Source organism: Sycon ciliatum, chromosome 3, assembly GCF_964019385.1.
Source record: "Sycon ciliatum chromosome 3, ocSycCili1.1, whole genome shotgun sequence".
NCBI classification, from domain to species: domain Eukaryota; kingdom Metazoa; phylum Porifera; class Calcarea; order Leucosolenida; family Sycettidae; genus Sycon; species Sycon ciliatum.
The window spans coordinates 43,806,732-43,830,286 of NC_088645.1; the positions used below are offsets into that span (position 1 = coordinate 43,806,732).

At 46.8% G+C, this 23,555-nt stretch overlaps 1 protein-coding gene across 1 annotated transcript in view; it reads right to left on the reverse strand.

The window, feature by feature from the left end:
* Positions 1 to 16,206, reverse strand: part of LOC135812313 (uncharacterized) — a 31,897-nt gene extending 15,691 nt beyond the window's left edge. Inside the window, exons 1-10 of the mRNA XM_065325693.1 lie at positions 15,736 to 16,206; positions 9,230 to 9,346; positions 7,680 to 7,814; positions 6,974 to 7,111; positions 6,556 to 6,684; positions 5,561 to 5,689; positions 4,367 to 4,495; positions 2,909 to 3,037; positions 1,688 to 1,819; positions 157 to 302 (exon numbers count right to left, since the gene is read on the reverse strand). Coding sequence (XP_065181765.1) covers positions 157 to 302; positions 1,688 to 1,819; positions 2,909 to 3,037; positions 4,367 to 4,495; positions 5,561 to 5,689; positions 6,556 to 6,684; positions 6,974 to 7,111; positions 7,680 to 7,814; positions 9,230 to 9,346; positions 15,736 to 15,946 — 1,395 coding nt within the window. The 5' untranslated portion in view covers positions 15,947 to 16,206. The remainder of the gene's footprint in view (positions 1 to 156; positions 303 to 1,687; positions 1,820 to 2,908; positions 3,038 to 4,366; positions 4,496 to 5,560; positions 5,690 to 6,555; positions 6,685 to 6,973; positions 7,112 to 7,679; positions 7,815 to 9,229; positions 9,347 to 15,735) is intronic.
* Between the last annotated feature and the right edge of the window lie 7,349 nt (positions 16,207 to 23,555).

The window sequence follows — 23,555 nt, forward strand, 5'->3', positions numbered from 1 at the left end:
TTTAATTAATTTTTAAATACAATTATAGCAAAACAAAAAGGATCAGCTGCGCGCTCACTCTAACTGTCGTACACACTTCAAGGCAAAGTTGTTGGGTGAATTCCTGGAACTTTGATTTTGATTTCATAGCAGTACGGTAGAGGCAGTGTGGCTTACGGTAGTTCTGGCGCTGTCCTCCATGACAATGTTACCGAGGATGAGAATGCCGTTCTCGTGCACGCCTTCGTTCTCCGGGAAATGCTTCATTGCATCGATAGTCAGCTTGACACCGCCGGCTTCAACAAACTCTGATTGCAGCCGCTCTGTATGTCACAGACGTAAGGACAAAGAGATTGTGTGAGTGAGAGAGGGAGAGGGAGAGAGTAAGAGAGAGAGCGAGAGTGAGAGATTGAGAGAGAAAGAGAGAGAGAGAGAGAGAGAGAGAGAGAGAGAGAGAGAGAGAGAGAGAGAGAGAGAGAGAGAGAGAGAGAGAGAGAGAGAGCAAGAGAGAGAGAGAGAGAGAGAGAGAGAGAGAGAGAGAGAGAGAGAGAGAGAGAGAGAGAGAGAGAGAGAGAGAGAGAGAGAGAGAGAGAGAGAGAGAGAGAGAGAGAGAGAGAGAGAGAGAGAGAGAGAGAGAGAGAGAGAGAGAGAGAGAGGGAAAGAGCGAGAAAGAGAGAGTGAGAGAGATTGAGAGAAAGAGAGAGAGAGAGAGAGAGCAAGAAAGAGAGATAGATAGATAGATACGAGAGCATAGAGAGAGAGAGATAGATAGATAGATACTAGCTAACTCAGTCGGTAGAGCATTAGACTCTTAATCTCAGGGTCGTGGGTTCGAGCCCCACGGTTGGGCGCTAATTTTGGGTCCGAACATAAGACATTTATTAGAACGGGATGACTAAGACCAGGACGAACGAAACGACTACATGGTGATTATTGAAGAGAGCGAGTTGAAGAGAGAGAGTTGAATGGTATTGTGAATTCAAATAAAAAACAACAACAACAACAACAAGAGAGAGCAACGCAATATAAAGGGCCTGGGTAGCTATGGGCAAACATGGGTGCGCAAATAGCTACCCAGGACAAATGAATAATGCATGAACAAATGAATATGAACTAATTACTTGTGGGCCTTACAGATAATAGATAGATAGATAGATAGATAGACAGATATGAGAGCGTAGAGAGAGCAATAATTATTATGTGCATCTGGTTGTGGCTGACTTTCGGAATTCGTGTGCTGTAGTCCTTGTTGCGCACGCCTCTCTTTCTATACCAGTATATGTAGAGCAAGAATGCCATTTGTTGATTCCTAACGTCACCATGTTCAAGCGCTTTTCACTCTAGTCGTGAAAACCATAGATGACTACAACGATAAGCCTTATCATTTCAGAGTAGAGCCTACACGCTCTCTTCCATTTACACTGCAATAGTTCAACTCATTTCACAATAATCATTCCAACATTTCAGCAAATTGCCTTCATCAGGTTCACAATGGTGTGCAAGCTCCCAAACCAGCATTGATAAAGGCCAACAACTCCCCTGTCAGTAAATGGGGTGTGAGAAAAGCCTTATCTCGTCACTAAAACATGCAAGGACATGTGAGCACTCAGCAGACCAACAGCACTTAACAGATCAACAGCACTTAGCACTTCAACATCACTTTTAAAACAGATCAAGCACTTAGCAGACCAACATCACACCGCCGTACCATTGGTGGCTAGGATCTTGCTCAACGCAAACGTTGCCTGTTCGTTGACCGCCACGTTGTTGTCGTAGCTATCCATGGCTGCAATGAGAACATCCATCACCTCCTTCTTGCTGATTACATCCTCCTGGCCGGCTGTTAAAAACAACAATCAACAAAGAAAATACCATCAGACCTGCATGAATCCACCGGCAAAGGCACTCCGGGGTGTGACATTTAACACGTATCGTCCCAATTGTGAAGTGAATCTGCTGGCTGCGCAGGCCTATAATTATAGTATATACTTAGAAGTACACAGAGGTTTGCTCTGTCCCAAGCACCCCCAGACTCCACTGCAGCCATTTACTCATTACGGTGCCTCAACTTAAACACTCCAAATACACTCTCTTTGCTACATATGCTTACGTCACTTTAAACTGTTTATAAAATGTTCAGCCTTGGCCCAACATCAGGGTAAGAACAGAAAGAAAAAAAGTCTGTTCTGAACTGATTGGATGAGATTGACTCGACCATAAAAAAAACCGCAGGAATATTTCCCAAGAAAGACCAGATTTGAGAGTTAGAACATGTCTACCGCATGTCAGCAAGTCCCAGCGACTGCGTGTCAGTTAGTTCCGTCGAGGGCTGGTGTATATGTACGGTGTGCAGGGGCGTCGGAAGGTAATTTGGTGTGGTACGGTCAGCCATCTGAAGTACAATTTACTCGTGTGGGAGGGGTGGTCGAGCCCAACATTTAGGAAATTTAGAGCCCAAATCAGTGCATTTTATTGATTCACGGGGTACTTGGGGCGAATAGTGGTACGGTCAATACCGGTGTGACCGTACTGTGTGCCATGCCCCTCGTGTGTATGAAAACCGGCAGGAGCTCAAGTACATGAAGTTTTTTAGATTTATATTTCACGAAACCACTTCAATGCCAAACATGCAGCTGGAGAAGCATGTACAACATGAATTGTGGCAGTGGTGGTGAGGTTTAGGGAGCTCCGCTGACATGGGGCCTTGACTTCTTGGCCACCAAGATGCACCATGGGAGGGGGGGGGGGGAGAGAGAGAGAGAGAGAGAGAGAGAGAGAGAAAGAGAGAGAGAGGGAGAAGGAGAGGGAGAGATGAAGAGAGAGAGGAGAGAGAGTGTGTGTGCACTTGTGATGTATATCAAGACCTAGAATAGTGAAAGGGGGAAATGCACAGCCCTGCCTGAAGCACTGCCTGAAGCACTGCACTCACCAGGCATGCTGAGGTTGACTATAATCCTGCATCCGTACTCCTGCACCGTGGCACTCAGATAGCCACTGTCCATTGTGGTCACTACCTGCTGCAGGCCTCCTCTCTCTAACACGTTACTAACAGCATCATCTGTACCGCAATCAACACACCACAATATTCTATAACAACGCACATGCAATATATTCATTGAGCGATTGTAAAATGGACGTGCAATATTCGGAGTCAAAGCTGCAGGGGCGATTTTTTATGAATATTTTATGCATTTCAAAGTTTAGCTCACACTCTGTAAAGAACTGCAAGCAAGACAACACCAGACTGTCCAACCTCCCGGCCACCCCAAAATCTGGACACCGTCTATTAACCGCTCTATAATCTAAGACACCAGTCAATATGATTCAAATAACACCCCCCCCCCCCCCCCTCTACACCCCTACACACACACATACACACACTGGGCTGATGCAAGTAACACCCCACCCCCCCCCCACCCCCCCACACACACACATGCACACACTGGGCTGATGCAAGTAACACCCCCCCCCCCACACACACACATACACACACTGGGCTGATGCAAGTAACACCCCCCCCCCCCCCCACACACACACACACATATACACACACTGGGCTGATGCAAGTAACACCCCCCCCCCCCCCCCCACACACACACATATACACACACTGGGCTGATGCAAGTAACACCCCCCCCCCCCCCCCACACACACACACACACATATACACACACTGGGCTGATGCAAGTAACACCCCCCCCCCCCCCACACACACACACATACACACACTGGGCTGATGCAAGTAACACCCCCCCCCCCCCCCACACACACACACTGGGCTGTAAGTAATACGGTACACGCTGGGGAACACACAGTGGACAAGATTGCAGATGCACAGAACGTCATCATTCAAGTCGCTGGGGGGGGGGGGGGGGGGGTAAGAACTGGCAGCACGGTTGTAGGGTGGCACGGACTATGCGCAAAGCTACCACCTTTCTGAACACAGCTGCCGAGCAAGTCAAAACCTGGCGAGCAAGTCAAATCCTGCCGAGCAAGTCAAAACCTGCCGAGCAAGTCAAAATCTGCCGAGCAAGTCAAAACCTGCCGAGCAAGTCAAAACCTGCCGATCAAGTCAAAATCTGCCAATCAAGTCCAAGCATGAATGACTATTACAGGCGGGCTAAGTTGGCAGACTAGATTCAGGCCAACTGGAACCAGTCTGGTCGGTCAGGTTATCACTGGACCAACGTGTTGGCCACCAACATGTGTATACTACTGTGGAGGGTGTATGTACTCACCATATCATACACAAAACACGTGAAAGGCCATGGAACTACCGGACCAATCAAGAATTGCTTCCGGCGGTTACTGGAGGACGTTTCTAAGCATCAGGAGTGTTACCCACCGTGACTGGAGTGTCACCCACCGTTACTGGAGTGTTACCTACCGTGACTGGAGAAACAGGCCAGGGCCCAGCAACCACACTCCTGGATTTTCTCTTCGTCTGGATGCGAGGTCATCAATTGCAGAACGAGATCGATGCCGCCGGTACGTACCAGCTTCATACACAGGTCATCTGCAAGCACACACACACACATACACATAATTATACACACACACACACACACACACACACACATAGTATAGTATAATATTTATTCATATTTCTCTAGGGCAGTCCCCACAAACCTATAGTCTCCTTACGGGGTACCCTAGCCAATCGAGGATTGCAGCACACATACACATATATACACACGCATACACATACACACACACACATACACATATACACACACACGCACGTGAATACACACGCCCATGAGATGTGTCGTAACGTCAGTACAAATCCTCACCGAGCTGACCTGTATTGTATACGTCAGTATGTATAACACCAGGCTACAAAAAGCATGAAGATAGTAAAACAGTGAATCGGAAAGGTCCCGAGCTGACTAGCACTCCTTGCTCTATTGTAAGGGTACCCTGTAAGAAGGCCTTAGGCCTGTGGGGATTGCCCTATCAAAAATTTGATAATAATAATAATAATGAACAACTCATCACTCCAAGCACCATCACAATAAGGTTTTTTAAAAGAATATTGATGAACTAAAAACGCACATACAGTAAAATCTGTAACTAAAAGACCACCGTGACTAGCGACCAGCTGGGTGCTAGAGAACACTTTGCCAGGCACGGACGCACGGACGGTCTCCCATTCACATAATATGGTTGTGCGGTGCAAACCTCTAACTAAGGACCACCTGCCAGTAAAGACCGCATTCTCTGGCCCCAAGGGGTGGTCGTTAGTCACAGGTTTGACTGTACATTGTACCTAAAGGGGAAGCAGCAGCTTTCGGCCCGTTTATAATTCTATTACAGTTAAACCTGGTTTAAGCGACCACCCCACGGACAGTGCAAGCAAAAGCGGTCGTTAAAGCCAGGTGGTCTTTAGAACCAGGTCCCACAGTGTCTGTATAGAACTGTCGGTGCATGGAAAAACGGTCGTTAAGAGCAGGTGGTCGCTAAACCCAGAGGTCGCTTACACTACGTTTTCCTGTATAAAGCAATTCCAACAACAGGGAGCAGCGGCAGCAGTGACAGTATGTGCAGTATGTGCAGTGTCTACAACAATATAGTAACATACGGTTCATGGCCAGAGATCCGAGCGCACGGCAAGCGCTGTCCAGCAGCTCTGTGTTGTCGCGGTTCTGGGAGATGGCGTTCAGGATGCGAGACGACGCGCCTTTCTTGTCAGCCTGCTCGGCAACATCGTCTAGCCACACAGTCACACAGTTACACAGTCATATAGTCACAAAGACACAACAGCCACACAGACACATGTCACACAGTCACACAGATGCACAGTCATATAGCCACACAGATGCACAGCCACACAGTCATATGGGCCACAGCCAGCCAAAACATGTCTTAGGGTGAACAAATGCATTCCAGAAAAAATGTCACTTTGCTCGCCAGCTGCTTGGACTAGACCGGGTAGTAAGTGTGAGACCATAGTCGACAAGACGCTCACGCCAATGGTTGATGAATGAATCACAGAGTGAACGTGCTCGACAGAAACAATTCTTCATTCCGTCATGTCTGGAAAAATTACGAAACCCCAAAGACATGTTTTAGCTGACTGCGGCCCATATAGCCACACAGTCACACAGTCATATAGTCACACAGATGCACAGTCACACGGATGCACAGTCACACGGATGCACAGCCACACAGATGCACAGTCACACGGATGCACAGTCACACAGATGCACAGCCACACAGATGAGCAGTCACACAGTAACACAGCCACACAGATGCACAGCCACACAGATGAGCAGTCATACAGTCACACAGCCACACAGATGCACAGTCACACAGAAAAGAAAGCACTCATTAAAAACTGAAATATGCAGTCTGCACTACGAACTGAGATGCCGCGACTTCGGCAGTACTTTTAGAAAAATGTGGCTGCTGCAAACGTCACGCCATTCTCCTCATGTGCTCTAGGCTATAGTCAGTTATGAGGAAGAGTGAGCTCCAACGTTTGGCGCAATCTGCATGATGTTCTGAATGTAACAGTAGACTGGAGAGAACATTGTTCATGTTCAGACAAAATGACGTAACTCGTTGCTGACTGACCATTGACGCAAAGGTTTCCCAACACCAGGCAGGCATTGCTCTGGACTTCACTGTTGCTGGAGAACACTTCCATGGACTTTAGCGTTGCGTCCAGAGCACCGGCGCTGCAGATGTCGACGGTTACCGCATCTACAGCAGCAAGAAAGTGCACGAATATAGTCAGCAAGGTGAATCATAGAACATAATGCCACTTTCGTGTACATATACTTCTTGTGTGTCAACACGAATCATACACGACTAACCCAAAGATAAGAAGAACAGAAGTGAAGCGAAATCAGAGCAGCCCACAGAGAGAAGCAATAGCGATGAACTGAAAGCAGGTCAGCTTGCAAAACAGCTGACAAAATCCCATGACCCACAATAATCTCGACTGAACCCGGCTGGCACCAAGCACCGCGAACACTGGTGGAGTTCTCACCAGACAGCGCTGCAAAGCCGATCAATCTCAAACAGGAGATGTGCATGGCCACATTGCTGCTGTTTGCTTCCATGGTAACCAAGCATCGGCGCACAATGTCCTTCTTCACGAGCAGGTTGCAGATATTCTCGGGACTTTCTGTGAAGTACACACAACATTCACAGACACAGACACACATTGGTATGCAAAGAAACAATTTCAGGGCAACTGGGGAAACAACTGCTGAACATGTCATGATCGTACTGCCATGGTTTTTGAGTTTGACAGCTACAAGTCCAAGAACTCCGGGTTACCAGGTAGGGACTGAACACGCATAACCTCCTAGGACTTTGGAAATCCATTGGTCGAATGACGGCAAGTAATAGGTGACACTACAGTCACTCTCGTTCATGTTTCCACTACAACACCTGTTCTACCGCAGCACCGACTTTGACGATCTTGGGCTCATGGGAAAGCTCTTGTCACAATGATACAAACCAGTCCAAACTCATTCAAAAAACAAACAGAAAGAGACCTGCGGACATGACCGGTGCACAGGATATCCTCACACATCACAGTCTTTTCTTGATCAACGTCCATTTGCTATTCGGAAAACCAACAAAACCAACACTGAGAACGTCAAGCTGCCGAGTGTTGGTGCTGAAAGGCAAATGGCAATAGACAATAGAGCAGGGTCCTCAGCCATGGAAAACGGCAAGACAGTTACCTTCTTCCAGCGTGACAAGATGTATCAACGCGTCCACTATTGCCAGTATCAGGTCATCCTTGCTGGAGAATGTTGTCATGGCGTTGGATAGAACCTCAATGGCGTCCGTCCGCACCGACTCCCATTCTGAGAGAACTAGGACATTGCATAGGGTGACCAGCAGACGGAAAACACGCGCGCACACAGACACAGACACACACACACTCTCTCATGCACACACGCACACTCATATGCATGCACACACGCATAGACACGCAGACAACAACATTTTTGCAAAGAATACGGCGGAATAATGACTCCTACTGCCTTACATGGATAGTGCAAAGCCCCTTACCAATTTTGATGTTATCGTGCATTGCGCAACAGCTTGCGATGGATGCAGAGAATGGGGTTTTCGGTCTTCATCACTTTCCTAGTGGGCTGATCCACTCAGCTCCCACCGCTTTAGTAGCTGCATTTGAGCCGGGGAACCGTGAATGTTTTGGTTATAAGTTGTAACCATGCACGGATATGTGAAAATTGAAGAAAAACACTAGGGAATGAGTTATGAATCAACAATCCACGACTGTAACAAGACAATAAGCAGTCAGAAAGTGCGATAACAGGGCACACAACTGACAGGCTATAGAGACATCCAAAAATCTGAGATCTAGCTCTAACACATCTCCATTGCTCAAACCAACAGCCTTCCAACCTGGAAGGTTCACGGTTAGGTAGGACCAAAGCTTCCGCTCTTCGGGCTTACCTAACCTTGAACCTTCCAAGTTGGAAGGCTGTTGGTTTGAGCAATGGAGATGTGTTAGAGCTAAGTCTCAGGTCGTTGAATGCCTCCGTAACCTGTCAGTTGTGTGCCCTGTTATAACACTTTCTGACTGCTTATGGTCTTGTTTCAGTTGCGGATAGTTGCTTCATAATTCGTTCCCCCGAGTTTTTCTTCTATTTTACATTTCTTACTGGCTCAGTATCCGAGTTAAATCATCCACGGGTATTCCATGATTTTCAACTTCTTGTATTAGTCAGGAAATGATTAATACCCGTGGAATCACCATACTAGAAGACTAGCTATTTCCAACGGCAATGACCTATCCTCTACCATACTATATATATAGAACTAGACTCTCCAATTGAGAGTCCTCCAGCTTGGGAGAGTGCTCAATGTTCATGCGGACAGAGACATCTTATACACATGTGACTCAGCCCAACGCATCTCCGTTCCAGAAACAGAGCCTGCATCTTCTCACAATGGAGATTCAGGGTGCTCTGTGACTACAGTGTAGAATGAGAGTCTGATTAATTTCAATAGCACTGCCATGGTAACTAGAGGTGAACGCAACATCTACAGAAGGTAAGAAAATCGAATGGAAACTAAAACATGTATTGACGCAGTCCAATGCTGACAGATTTGGTAACCCACCCATTCATACTAAAGCTGACACCAGTATGACGAAGTTGCTATGGAAACTAACCCAATGGGCATTGCCACTAAGAAGTGCCGCCGGAACCCAGATCACATCCAAAGTGAAATCAAATATTCAAACCCGGACACTTACTGCTGGGTGAGTATGATGCGAGAGCACCGCAGCACTCTCTTATCAGACCTTCGTTGCTAGGGAAACAGCGAATGGCCTTGACGAGTGCGTCCACACCTCCCGGCTCGGCTTTGTTCTCTGTACACAAAACACACAGTGAACACAGGTCTATCGTTGTTGTGGTTTTTCTTATTTGAATTCGCAAAACCAAACGAACTGTCCAGTGACAAGGGAGCGAATGATGAGCATCAGATCACTATGCACCGACAGATCTCGGGGCAACATGAGAGAGAGAATAGTAGGAGGATTTGTACAACACTAGCAGAGAGTCTGCCACGGATAATGACATAGCTACCTGTTACCTATCAACAATAACATGAGCTGCTGAGATCATCCTGGTCTCTATCATGTAGCAAGGTTTAACATGCATGTGCATGTACTGTTGTGGACGTGGAAATCCGGCCGCACGTCTAGCGGCGCCAGGGCGCTGGCCGTGCAGCCGTGGATAAGCGGTAGATCTACAGTCCATTCAGAAAAATATGAACTTCTAGCTTTTGGCCATAAATGGGTCAAACGTTGAGTTTTTTTAGAATTTTTTTCTGCAATCCTCTATGGAATCCTCTTCCAATTATGTTTCTGAAGTTTTTTTCTCCAAAAAGCAAGCCATAACAAGAATAGGATTTCGGCCAGGTTTTGCCCCCAAAGCATTGAATTGGGAAAAACCATAAAAATCCAGGCCGTTTGACCCCGTCTGCAACAGTGCATTGTGCGGTTCGAACCCCAGTTCGGGTACCCTTTTTGGACCCTTTTTCAAATTTCAAATTTCGCAGCACTGCACTGTGTACGATGAACGCCAAATACGGGAGCTCGCCAGAGCCAGAGCCCATCTTTTTATGAATGGACTGTACACACATGCATTTTATGCGCTGCAGCTCGCTGGTCGCATCGGATCAACATGAGTGTGCACCCTGCACGCAGCGTTCAGTACGCCCTGAGGGCTCCAGCCCCGGTCAATCGACCGGACTTCCATAAATGGACTTATCACATGACCTGATTGTTTAGTAGCCGGTGGTGTTAGTGGACAATAGAATTATAGCATGATTACATAAGGTTGATACATATGGTGGTAAAGACACATCTGGCAATATGGCGGTAAACACACGCCTGCCCACACACGCTCTCTACATAACTTGTAGTTCCTTGGTCCTTTTTCTTTTCTGGACATGGACATAAGTTTAGAAAATTGAATTCCGCTGTTTACGACACAACGCTCAGAAAGGAGAGAGGCGAGGCAATGTATAGTTAGCCTGAAGATCTCCCAGAGCATAAAACCAGAAGGGTTGTAGCTATAAGCTCCTCTCTCCCTGCTGCGTGTATGGGCTCCATCTCACTGGGCTCAGCACTCTTCGTTCGGTGCACAACTTCGCCTATTTCCAAACACCATATGTCTGCCCGTGGTCTACGGGCTCTTGTGACTCTATAGAACACCTCGTGAGGTTTGACAACACCAGGAACAACGCACACAGTCACACACACACACACACACACACACACACACACACACACACACACACACACACACACACACACACACACACACACACACACACACACACACACACACACACACACACACACACACACACACAAATGCAAAACGGATACATTTGCACACAATCACACCCCACCATTGCTGCACAGCTGTGTCCTCTGTCCCAACACTCCACGAGCGCCGATGATCACCCTATGCTGTTGCTTCCAGTAGCCGCACAGAAGCAGTTTAGTGGCAGAGCTGTGAAGTTGTGGTCTTGAGATGGACAGGGAACGGCAGTCGGGTGCCATGTTTCAACGCACGCTACTAATAATTTTATCAAGACTTCATATCAGTATTTTGTTCCTGATTCATTGAAGTAGTCCTTGTTCTAGCCTGACAGGAATTGTTTCGGTGCAAGGATAGAATCCAAGCTTGATAACCTTCACGCATACAAGGAGCCGAGTGAACTTTTCTAACAGAAGCTGTTAAAGGAAAGTGGGAATGATGCAACACTCTACAAATCGCTGCCCTCAACTCGCCTGTTCAGCATTTCACAGGCTGGCTGCAGGTTCTCACAATCGTGCTCTATGAAGCATGATGCGTGCATACATATCTACTTCAACCATAAAGAATGGAATACATTGCGACCGCCGGAGCAGTATAGAAGACCGAGCCATGGCAAGGAGCTTCTAAGGTCCACATATGGTTGGATGAGATACCCTCAGCTAGACCACTGTATCCTGTTAGCACTGGTCTAGGTTACAAACCCCACATACACATACCTGTGCTAATATCATTGTGAACACAGAGACCGCTAGAGTGAGCATACCCGGAGGTCACAGGCGTTGGTCACAACAAGGAAAAGCTAAAGAAACCATGTTTCCCGACTTGATGCCAGAAGCGCTAATGCATGCCACTTGTGCAGAACTTGAAATATTTTGGTACCACCTACAAGTGCTCGTTCCTGCCATCAGCCTATACTCATGCCCGCACATCAGCCCCAGGCGATCAAGTAGGGAGCTAAGGGGACTGGCAGTCACACAATGGCAATGTTACAATGAGTAAAACGGGCTTTCCCTAAAGTACTGCATCTACAGCAGCCGTGCACCAAGGAGTGCAACATCACTAAACAAGATAGCACTTGAAATCTGATTTTTCTGGGACTGACAGGGGTGTGGGTATTCAATGGGTGATAATTGCTGCAAAACAAGAGGGTGGTTTGAGTCTACATACAAACGATCATACTTAGGATACCCTTGTTCAGTCCAAACACTTCAGTACTGCATGTTCATGATAGTGGGGTACATAATTCAATTTTGCATTGGCCAAGTTCTCAGCCCAACACCTTCATTACAGATGATGCAAACATTCTGTGTTGTTCCCCTGCATAGCATCGCGGAAATCACCAGAAATCAGGTGATGCTGGCAATCACCAATCCACTTTCTTGAACTACAGAATACCTTTCTTCCGATTTTGCTAACATTTTCGATGGTCATGCTCCAAACATACAATAGATCATTCGGGACAGTATATTTTTACGGTGCAGTTCACGTACTAAACAATAATTATAACAACAACAAAAAACTTGCACTTCTATTTGAAAAGTAAATGTTGCTTGCGCAAATGTACGGATGCACATGTACACATAGCATCTTGGTTTACTCAATGACAATAATACGAATATCATACTTAGCACATCGGTTCACTCGATGCATCGACACGAGTTTCTGTGACTGGCGCGGACAGAAGTCAAGAAAGAAAGGAACCTACATGTAGTATCTCTGGGAGCTTCATGCAGTTTGAACATAACTGTGGTTGCCAGGGTGATGTATGGAAGCTTCATGCAGTTGGAACATAACTGTGGTTGCCAGGGTGATGTATGGAAGCTTCATGCAGTTGGAACATAACTGTGGTTGCCAGGGTGATGTATGGAAGCTTCATGCAGTTGGAACATAACTGTGGTTGCCAGGGTGATGTATGGGAGCTTCATGCAGTTTGAACATAACTGTGGTTGCCAGGGTGATGTATGGAAGCTTCATGCAGTTGGAACATAACTGTGGTTGCCAGGGTGATGTATGGAAGCTTCATGCAGTTGGAACATAACTGTGGTTGCCAGGGTGATGTATGGAAGCTTCATGCAGTTTGAACATAACTGTGGTTGCCAGGGTGATGTATGGAAGCTTCATGCAGTTGGAACATAACTGTGGTTGCCAGGGTGATGCATGGGAGCTTCATGCAGTTGGAACATAACTGTGGTTGCCAGGGTGATGTATGGAAGCTTCATGCAGTTGGAACATAACTGTGGTTGCCAGGGTGATGTATGGGAGCTTCATGCAGTTTGAACATAACTGTGTTTGCCAGGGTGATGTATGGGAGCTTCATGCAGTTTGAACATAACTGTGGTTGCCAGGGTGATGTATGGGAGCTTCATGCAGTTTGAACATAACTGTGTTTGCCAGGGTGATGCATGCTTTGCAGGCTGTTGAATTTTTGTGTGAGAACAATACATATCTCTGCATTAGGAAACATGAAACCTTAAGACACAGCTGTGATCATTGAGCTATCGTTGCAGCACACACCAGCACTGTCTTGCTAGAGCCGGACATTGGTGGCTTTGCTGGCAGAAATTATTTTCGGATGGAGATCGATTTCGTACAGGATGGAGTTGAACTTTCTTCAGTGGCCAGGCGATGCTAGCGTCTCCGCTTCACGTGTTCTTCCGCACGTCAGGTGATGCGGCCGTGAATATGGCTAGCTAAAATTGCCTGTTGTCCCATTTGCTTACTGTACATTGTCTGGTTACATAATTGGTGGACAGTTGGTCACAACTCGTAACATTGTGTCCTTCCTTTATTCAACTAAAATTGCTTTTAAATTTTTTTCGGGAACTACTGACAGTAGCCACGTGGAATGCAAGGATGCTTGGAAGGCGATTTTACGTGGTCCTGATTGATTGATCCGTGTCTACTAGTATTTGATGACAGTACACTCCTTCTGAATACAGTCTACAGGTACAAGATAGATTTACGCATGGTAGCAGTAGCAACACACAATGCACGTGTGATCCTGCCGCCTAGTATAAACAAGAGAAACGTGAGTTGCAGTGCACAACGAGATTCACTCACCCACCTAACAAGATAAGTAAAACAATCCTGCACGCAACAACTGGCTAGAAATGGTTTTCAGGTTGGAGGTTACCGACGACCTGAAAACCATTTTAAATATTCTCGTTCAGGCCTAAATGATTACGCCTACGATATTGAACAGCCATGGACAAATGAATAGCTCGGAGGAGAGGTCCCCATCAACTGACTCACAACTGTGTACCAGAAGCAGTAAAGCGCGAAGAAGAGCAGCTGTCGCTACCAACTGGCAGGGGACACACTTCTGAAGGATATACAAAAAATAATAAATTTGTGATTTTGCCACACCTCTCGAAGAGCGTACACAGCCACAGGCTAAACACGCGCAGGTAAACAAGGCAACCGGAAAGCAACTCGTTCACTCTCCCAGTTTGTACACCCACTACCTCGAGCACACTGCACAGGGCCATTTTACCCAAGCAACGATAAAAATTCCCGTAGGTCTACAAAAAGGATGTCACTCGATCGATCGCTTCAACCTTGCAGGATGCATTGTTTTCATTTTCAATAGCACATGCGATGGAGATGTTTGGGTACCCAATAGGAATAGAATACGAAGAACATTCACAAAAGAGGCCAGCACTTCTAAGAAGCGGCACTTGAGCAATCGGATGGTCAAAAGAGAGGCAGCATGCCTGCATGGTTCATACCATCGGATAACTCAGAACGGCAACAGCGCGCGGGTGATCTGGGCCACGATAGCCGAAACCCAAACAAAGGCAGCTGAGACTTTCTTGTCTACACCTCATCAGGGCCTGCTCTAGACATTCAACACAGCCCGGTCAGAGTGTACCTGGCGCATGCAGGCCAGCCGGATCAAGCCGGGTAAGATCATCCGGCAGAAACAACCAAAAAGGCTGCTCAAAACGCAGGAAAACAGAAAGGCGAATTTATTACCCGGAAATCGGAAATTTTAGAGAACATCGCGACGTAATCCACCGCCGCTCGTCTTCCTTTAGATATGCGTCTTGCACAAAGCGCATGACATGGATAGACTGGCGCGGCATGGTCGTAATCCAGCCAGGGTCGACCTTTCTTCCAAGAGTCTTGGAAAGCGTGAGTTCTTTTTCTCTTCGCTGTGGGCTCCATCGTCCAAATCACCAGTCGGCTGAAAGCTTGCAACTGTGTCAAAAGCTATAGCCAAAGTTACGCTTTTGACTGCCTGCCCCATCGACTTTGAATGTCCTTACTTCCTGCTCGCCCCTGGCTAGATCGCGCTCGAACCAGTTGACCCCAGTTGACCCTAGCCGAGTTTCTGTCGCTTGTAGACTGTAGTGTGTACGGTTGCGCTAGATTTGCAACAGATGGGGTCCGCGAGTCGTAAAATACCGGTATTTTAGGAATCCATTGTCAGTTTGAGACATTTTTCAGCCGGGTCAGACTGGACCCGGTGTTATCTGTTCAGCCAGGTCGTACAGTTCCCCAGCCGGGCGCGTGACCCGGCTGACCCGGCTCTCCAGCAGGCCCTGCTCATCACTGTCACACCTCCATCTTGTTCCAGACCAGGTCACGGAGTGTACCAGTACAGCCATGTAGGTACATGACCCCCATGAATATTCCGAACAACTACTGAACTAGACTGACAAGTACAAGTGTGGACAAAATAACAAGGACATTGAAGAATCAGTAACAAGCGAAGAATCTATGCGCGCAGACGTAAAACTTAGTACCGGACAAATAATCGATAGATGGTAGCAATCGACCTCCGTTTATATCTCCAGGCCGGATAATGCGATACTAGTACTAGTAGTAGTCGCAGTACACATGGACTGCGAGCACCAGCACCAAGTGTTACCTGGTTACACGCGTGGGTTTTTAGTTCAACAAAACAACAGCCATACAACCTCACCTCTGGTGATGCGACTTTCCCGTCTGGGTATGGCGATACGAGAAATAGCGCGCGACGTCCGCGGACCCATGGACATGCGCTGCTGCAGAGGGCGACCACCTACAGCCACCGTTGAGGCTTTCTTCATCACGGACACTCGCGTGCTGAGGCTCGGTTTGCGAGCGGCCTGAATCATTCTGAGGCGAGAGTCTTTACGCACAGAGCTCGCCATGGTTGGATATGTAGCAGTTCAGTAAGTCAACAGACGTCGTAAACTTCTAGGGTTTGTAAAGCATAGAGAAGGCAACTCTACACGAAGAATTCATTCAGGAACTACGGATGTGACGACGTACAGGATGTGCCGATCAGCCCAATGTTTTCCGAACCCTAGACACACACACTCAAGTCAGTTCACACGCGTAGACATACATCTACGGAAAATGAACAGAAAAAATGCGAAACTCCGGTTCGGCGCTGGGTCCGCTTCGGCAGCCCGACATCAGCTGATGCGAAGCGTGACCACCAAAAACAAGAATCTGATAACAAAGAAGTAGGTCTACTAGTACTGAGTACTAGATGTCAGCACGCTCAGCTCAGTCGCTCACGTTCACAGCCACACTCCGGCTCACAGTCACACGCAGGTGCAGCTGCCTGCCACTCGCCACCACTACTGGAGGGGTGCCTACTGCCGTACTGGAGTGCATTGGACTTTTGTCAGTTTTGAGTGCGTGCAACGTAACTCGTTTGTGGTTGGTTGTCAATGCCAATGCATGGTTGGTGCATGATAATCTCACATAACTCTCAGTGAGGATGTGAATGGCCAGATTGCAATGATTATGTAGACCACGTACATGTAGATCAAAGATGACAGTCACGTGTTTTGTGTCCTCTTTTATACTTGAATCTTCGACTTGTCTTATAATTATTAGTACATGTAGTAATATTACCACCATCGGATTCATCGCTCCATATTCCCATGCCATGGACATGCAAAGCTACTGAGTGACTGCCCCTCCCATGCCCACGTCTGTAGTCTAGACCAGGACCAGGGAGTCGTAAAAGCTTTTACGACTCCCTGGTCCTGGTCTAGACTATCGTAGATCTACGCGATGTGCATAGAAATTCAGTACTCAGCGACAGTAGTCATGACTCATGTAGATCTACATGATGATTGTATTAACCCTTTAAGAGCCACAGGAAAATTTCAAAATTCTGCATTTTTTCGTGTTCCTTGGATCATAGCTTCAGTTCTACTCACTCAATCCTCACAATCTAGGGCTTCCTGGAAAGGTCTCCGCGAGAGGAAGAGAATGAGGTTGATCATGATAGCCAGCACACCGTCTATCCAGCGCTAGATCGCAGCGACAGTACGAAAAATGCCCCAAATGCGTCCAATTGCGTCCCGCTCCAGATATTTCATTTTACTCGATCGTGGAGTTCCAATTTTTTCGCTGTGTACTCTTGACAATATCAACAGTGAAACCCGTGCAAATCCGAGTAAACCAGCGTGACGAAAAGTCTCAAAATTCTCAATACTAAAGTCGCACTGCGCGCTTTTGAAATTGCCGCGATCGCGGCTCAATTTACGAGTGATATATCTCGAGAACCGTTGCTCGCAGCGCTTCGCGGATTGTTTCTCCCGACAGGTGAGCGTTTTCTCTTCGCCCTGGATATTTCGATCACTGCATTTGAGCGAGATTGGACTGAGTTACGATCTGTTGAAGTTTTGCATTTGAATGCGTCGTTTACGACGCATTCAAGTATGGGGCGGCTCTTAAAGGGTTAAAGCGACTATCTAAATCAAACTCTGCACTGATAGAAGTGCTAGTAGTAAGTTAGTTGGACGCACACCACTCACCAGTCAACCAGTCACGAATATGGCCAGGCCAGGCCGGCATCGATCGATGATAAAACAGAGTCATACCATACACGGGCAGTTCGTGCACTGTACAGTCTGTAGCCTAGTGTGTAGATCTACCAGGCCAGTACCAGCGAGTACTACAGTAGGTCTACCACTGCAGTCTTGCCTTGGCGCCTGGGCCGAGTCGTGGTCGCACTTTCGGACTGCCCGTGCGCCCCCGTGCGTGAGACGCCAGACGTTGACAAGGGTCTGGTTGACCAAGGTTGACAGTCCAAGAAAAGCGATTGAAATGTGCTCGATCCGCGCAGACTGAAACAAACATCACACGACTGCCCCTGTCTGCTGTCACCTAGCGCTAAGGCCACGCTAGAGATAGTACTGTAGGAGATACTGAGGCCTGAGGGTAGATGTACATGAATACAATACAGTCATAGAAAAACAAGCTATGACTGCGCAGGTTCATTCACACACAACAGAGATGACACCGGCCTACGTTTGTATGACGGACTGACGGTGCGGAATAGAAGTCGGTGAGAAGTTGTGAGAACTATCCATAGTGGACTGACACACCTTTGTGTCCTGCTGTCCAATGCCTGCCATAGACATACCACTAGCAGACAACTCGCGATGGAAGGAACGTGTTTGTTGTGAACGACCGGCCAGAAACAAGGATTCGCACGCAGAGCAGGGGTACTAACTTTAGTAGCACGGTAGTAGCACAGTAGTAGTTCTACTGGTAGGGACACATTATACTGTACAGTGTACTGGCACTGTGACTGTGGCAGACAAAGGGACAGCAGTCACACTACTGTCTTTCTGGTCGTGTATGATCGCAAGTAAGTGTCATTCCCCATATTTATGGTGAGGGCTGCGTAGCCTACACTACCCACGTAGTAGGGGAAACTCTATGCACCTGCATATGCATGTACATTATACACGTCGTCGCCACAGTAGCAGCCAAAGACAGTATTCCGCGAGTTCCAACTAAACTGACCAAGACAAAAATGATAGTAGTCGAAATAACTAATTAAAAAAAATAGTATTCCGCCCCGGCCCGCTAATTGAAAAAAGAGCGTCGCCTTTCCATTTAGTACAATCATGATTGCACATGTACATGTACATCATGACTCATGCACACCTACAAATACAAAATTAATGTATGTCATGTACATGACTGTACAATCATTATAATTGTTAGTTTGACAGCGTGAAACAACTAACAACATGTGTGAACTATAACAATAAATAATAATAATAATAATAATATTGACTGGTTTTGAGGGAAAGAGATATATAATAATAATAATAATACCACAGCACGCGTACAAAGGCCAAAGAACAATGCATGAGAATACACTGAAAATAAGCCAAGTCCGCTTCTGTCTCCAGTCAACTATAACAAGGTTTATCTAATACTGGTATTGAACTAGTATTGGGAACTAGTATTGGGTTATACATGTAATTATAATACTATGTCATCATCATCATCATCATCATCATCTGCGTTGCCGAAAAAATAATAATAGTAAAATTTAAATAATAATAATAATAAACGGCATTATGCAGCTGTGTAAGCAGTAGATGCAGAGTGTGACTGCCAGGCATCTCTGTCAGATGCCAACTGGCAATTCTCATGCAGAGACATACCAGTCCACGAAACGATATTGTCAGCAAAGGAAATCTTCGGACGACCACGCTTTCTCTTACCATCCACGACACCAAACATCACGTCACGCACAAGCTCGCAGCCAGATGGGTGCTACACATGGATATCTCCTGATGGTCACACCCGTAATACTATGTGCATGGACAATAATGTACACATGTACGTTCCCAAAACGCATCCTTGAGCCGGCTAGCCAGGTAGTCCTTGGCGGAAAATGACGCCAGAAACATTGGCAGGGTTAGACACTATCGCTGGTAGGTTGTATGCGGGTAAAGAAATGGAGAAAGGAAGTGATTGCCATGATATACAATATTATGGTTGATAATTATAGTCTGCCAATCTCACTGCTTTTCGAGCAGACATTTCCAATTTTTCGAGCATACATGTATCCGCCAATGGCTAGAACTAGAGGGAGAGGGGGGGGGGGGGTAGAGAGAGAGGGGGCCTACTGCTTTCTGCTTTCGCGTCGGATTTCTTTGGCCTGGAGAATAGTAGTAATAAAATCCCTCTCTTTCCATCAAACTCTCTCTCTCTCTCTCTCTCTCTCTCTCTCTCTCACTCTCTCTCTCTCTCTCTCTCTCTCTCTCTCTCTCTCTCTCTCTCTCTTTCTCTCTCTCTCTCTCACTCTCTCTTTCTCTCTCTCTCTCTCTCTCTCTCTCTTTCTCTCTCATACACGTGATGTATTTTTATTTGAGTATTAAACGCTGCGAACAGTGTGTCCTCGCACGATTTGCATTTTCGTGTGAGTCCACCTCATTTTGGTAACGCACCATTCCATACCAGGCAGCCGCAGTGACACGTGCGAGTCGGGACCAGCCACTATGGCATGTACATGTACATGTACATGTATATCCAAACAGTACATTATAATTAGATTGCTGGCAACCAACCCCTGCTGAGAATCACGTGTCCGTGGCACATAGCGTGTCTATGAGGGCGAGCACTGTCATGGCACAAACCACTGACCAGCTGGCCCATGTCATCTTTAGACTGAGGTATTTTGAAATACACGTAGACAATAATCGTCATGCTGTCGCTAAAGGCCTTGGCCTTGCTTGATCTATTGATCGATTGCACATTTTGAGGAAAACGCCAGGCAACAGATGGTCAAGAACCCTGTTCTGAAGACAGTAGTGTGTGTAGTGTGTGTAGTGTGTGTATGTGTGTGTGTGCTGAATAGTGACGGTCAATTCTACAGCCTTGCAAGCTGTTGAATGGTGTAATCCCAGCACAAGTTGCTATGGCTTCTGCCGTAGCATTGCTATCATCGCCTCCGGCGATGGGCGTCAAAGGTCAAGGTCAAGGTGTGTGTGTGTGTGTGTGTGTGTGTGCGCATGTGTGTGTATGTGTGTGCTGTCTTCAAGATCATCATCATCTGCATACATTCACGCGATTACTCCTCTCGCTATCATAATTATTATCACACCTCTCTCCACTTAGATATACATGTACATGTACATGTACATGTACATGTACCAGCGCTGCCTCCTATAATGTCCTATAGTACCACTATCGTTGTCTGATGATCGGTTCAGGCATGAAACTCTAAGTAATAGTTACAACGGAATTTGCCCAAGGTTTTCATTGTGTGCCTTTGTGATCATCATCATCATCCTCATCATCGTCATGTACTAGCACTTAGTTACATAGCACAGCATACACTGTCTGATACCTCGTTTATCCGGCCGATCCTGGACCAGGCACTTCCGTTCCCGTAACTATGAAATATCCGTAACTCCGAATCCCATACATTTTGATGGGGGGAAAGGCCAAAGATATGGCATTTTGGCATTATGACGTCACTACGTGGATGTCCACAAAACAAGTGACAACAAGGGTAGAAGTATTTCCAGCGAAACTCTCCAAAGTGTACCCAGTAGAACAGAGTGCCCGTGACTTCGTTGTCCAGGACACAACAAGAAAGTACATGTACTACAACCGAAACGTAATGATTTACCATGCAATCGCCGTGTTGATTTACCATGCAATTGCCGCGTTGATTTACCATGCAATTGCCGTGTTGATTAACCATGCAATTGCCGTGTTGCAGCGCTATGCCCACTGAATGGTGCACGCAGGACCAGCAACATGATGTACGTGGCAGGCATCAAGTCGGGCAGCACCTTGAAAACATGCACTGGGAATGGGATGTCGGCGCCAGAGGTCAAGAGCCGACACTCCAACCACATGACCACGCTATGCGCTTAGACATGAGCGCTATGATAGCAGCACTCAACTGGCTAGGTATGTGTGGAGCCTAAGCGCCAGGATAGACCTTACGAGATTTCCTGGGCTGTCGAGGAGCGTGATAATGCCTACTCCAACGTCGCAAGGCGCTGCAACCTGGTCACCACCCAACCAGAACTTTTTGAAGCAGCGGGATACTGCCCCACGCGTAGGCGCCGCCGCCAACTCGCATTCACTCTGCCACGGGTTGGGAAACACGCCGGGAGGTCATTTTTCTTCCGCACCGCTACTGTCTGGAATGCCTTGCCCGCAGACCTGAGAGCCACAGCCTCGCAGTCCCTGTTTCACAGTCACATTTGCACGCACTTCTCTGACACCAAACACAATGCCACTCCGCACTGACATGCCTCTGTCCTCCTTCTTTGTGCGTTGCGCTTATTCTTATTAATTTTTGTGTTTCTGTTTCGGTACATTTCGTATTTCAAGGCATACCCCGAGGCTATAGGTATCATTGATTAAAGGACCATTCTGGAACATTCAGCATAATTGTATTTCTCTTGCTAGGCTGTTCATTACGAATTATTAGCCCTCCACTGTCTGCTATCTCAACCCTACAGCCTCCCATTATAATGGAACTCCCTTCAATTTAGACTACGTCTTTGGGAAATCCTCAAATATATAATTATAATAATAATAATAATAATAATAAAACCTCTGCATAGCCGAGAAATACCACATCCTAGCATCAGACCGCAGAATCTCGCTAAACAAACGCACGGAGATTGTGTCCAAGTGTCGCCATGCTGCAAAGTTCCTGCTTGGCAAGTACAACGGTGTGACCTAAATCACTCTTGCTAGGCCCGCTGAATCCATGCATGAAATTCCTCACTCTTGGTTACACACATCACTGCCTCAGTAACACTACTGCATTATAATCGGATCTTGGCTGTTCATCCAGTATCGGTTGTCTGATGATTGCCTATGGACATGACACTATTAGTTGCAGCGAACGATGCTTGGTGCTCTGTGCCGTGTATAAGATAGCTCTATTCGAACCGTTCGGAACGAATATTGAGCACTCTACCGAGCCGGATGACTCTCTTTTGTAACTAATACTTCGTTGTCCGAATACCCCACGTACATGTACATGATTGTTAGTCTTGGTCATATGCTGTCTGATGAAGTGTTCTGACACGAAACTCGGAGTAACAGCGGAATGAGACTTGTTTGATTCATTGCTGTGTAATATTTGTACAGTCATGTACATGTATATGTACGAGTGTAGTACTCAATCTGAAAGCCACAGGTTTTGACTCTTTTGAGTATTTTATTCAGAATGATGGTGGTAAACACGCACATGGCAATCTGTACGAGTGTAGTAAAAAGTCAAGTTCGCACCTCCGCGTTACAACCAGCTATACAATTGTATTGAGAAACACAACCAGCTTCGGAAGTTTGGGAAGTTTCGCTCGTGCCAGGCCACAACCATCCCTGAAATCCAGGGTGGCAGATGCAGCGCCTTAAGTTACGGCGAGGGTGAGGTGGTAACTCTCACAACCAATGCCCGACAAGGGGCAAACCTCGTGAGCTGCATCCGTGTTACCCTCACTTCCGACTCGGGTGGGGGGTCAACGATTAAAATAAAAGAAAGGAGTAAACGTTATCACTCAGTATCGAGCTACATGTACATGTACATGTACTAGTACATAAATGTACCCAATGCTGTAGACAGCGAAATGCTAGTAACCATGTCTTGAAAACACACAAAAAAACGGTACAGGTGGACGGTCGAAGTTAGCGTGAACGGCAAAATGCTAACCATGTCTACTAATTTTAAGATAGCTCATCGCTCTAGCGCCAGAGTGAAATGTAGTGGGCAATGCGTAATGCAGCAGCACTGTTGAGCAGCCCTTCGAGAGTGCTCAACGAGACGAAAGTCGAGGAGCCATATCCCAAATGCTGTAGACAGCAAGCTGTTTCGGCCATAAAGGCCTCATCACTACAACTACGAGATTTTGTTTAAAGTAAGCCAAGCTGCTGGCCATGGTGCAAAGGAGGCACCCCAGACATGAATGAATGTCTGTAACGAGCAAATATCACCGGACATGGCCAAATTTCCGATTTCGC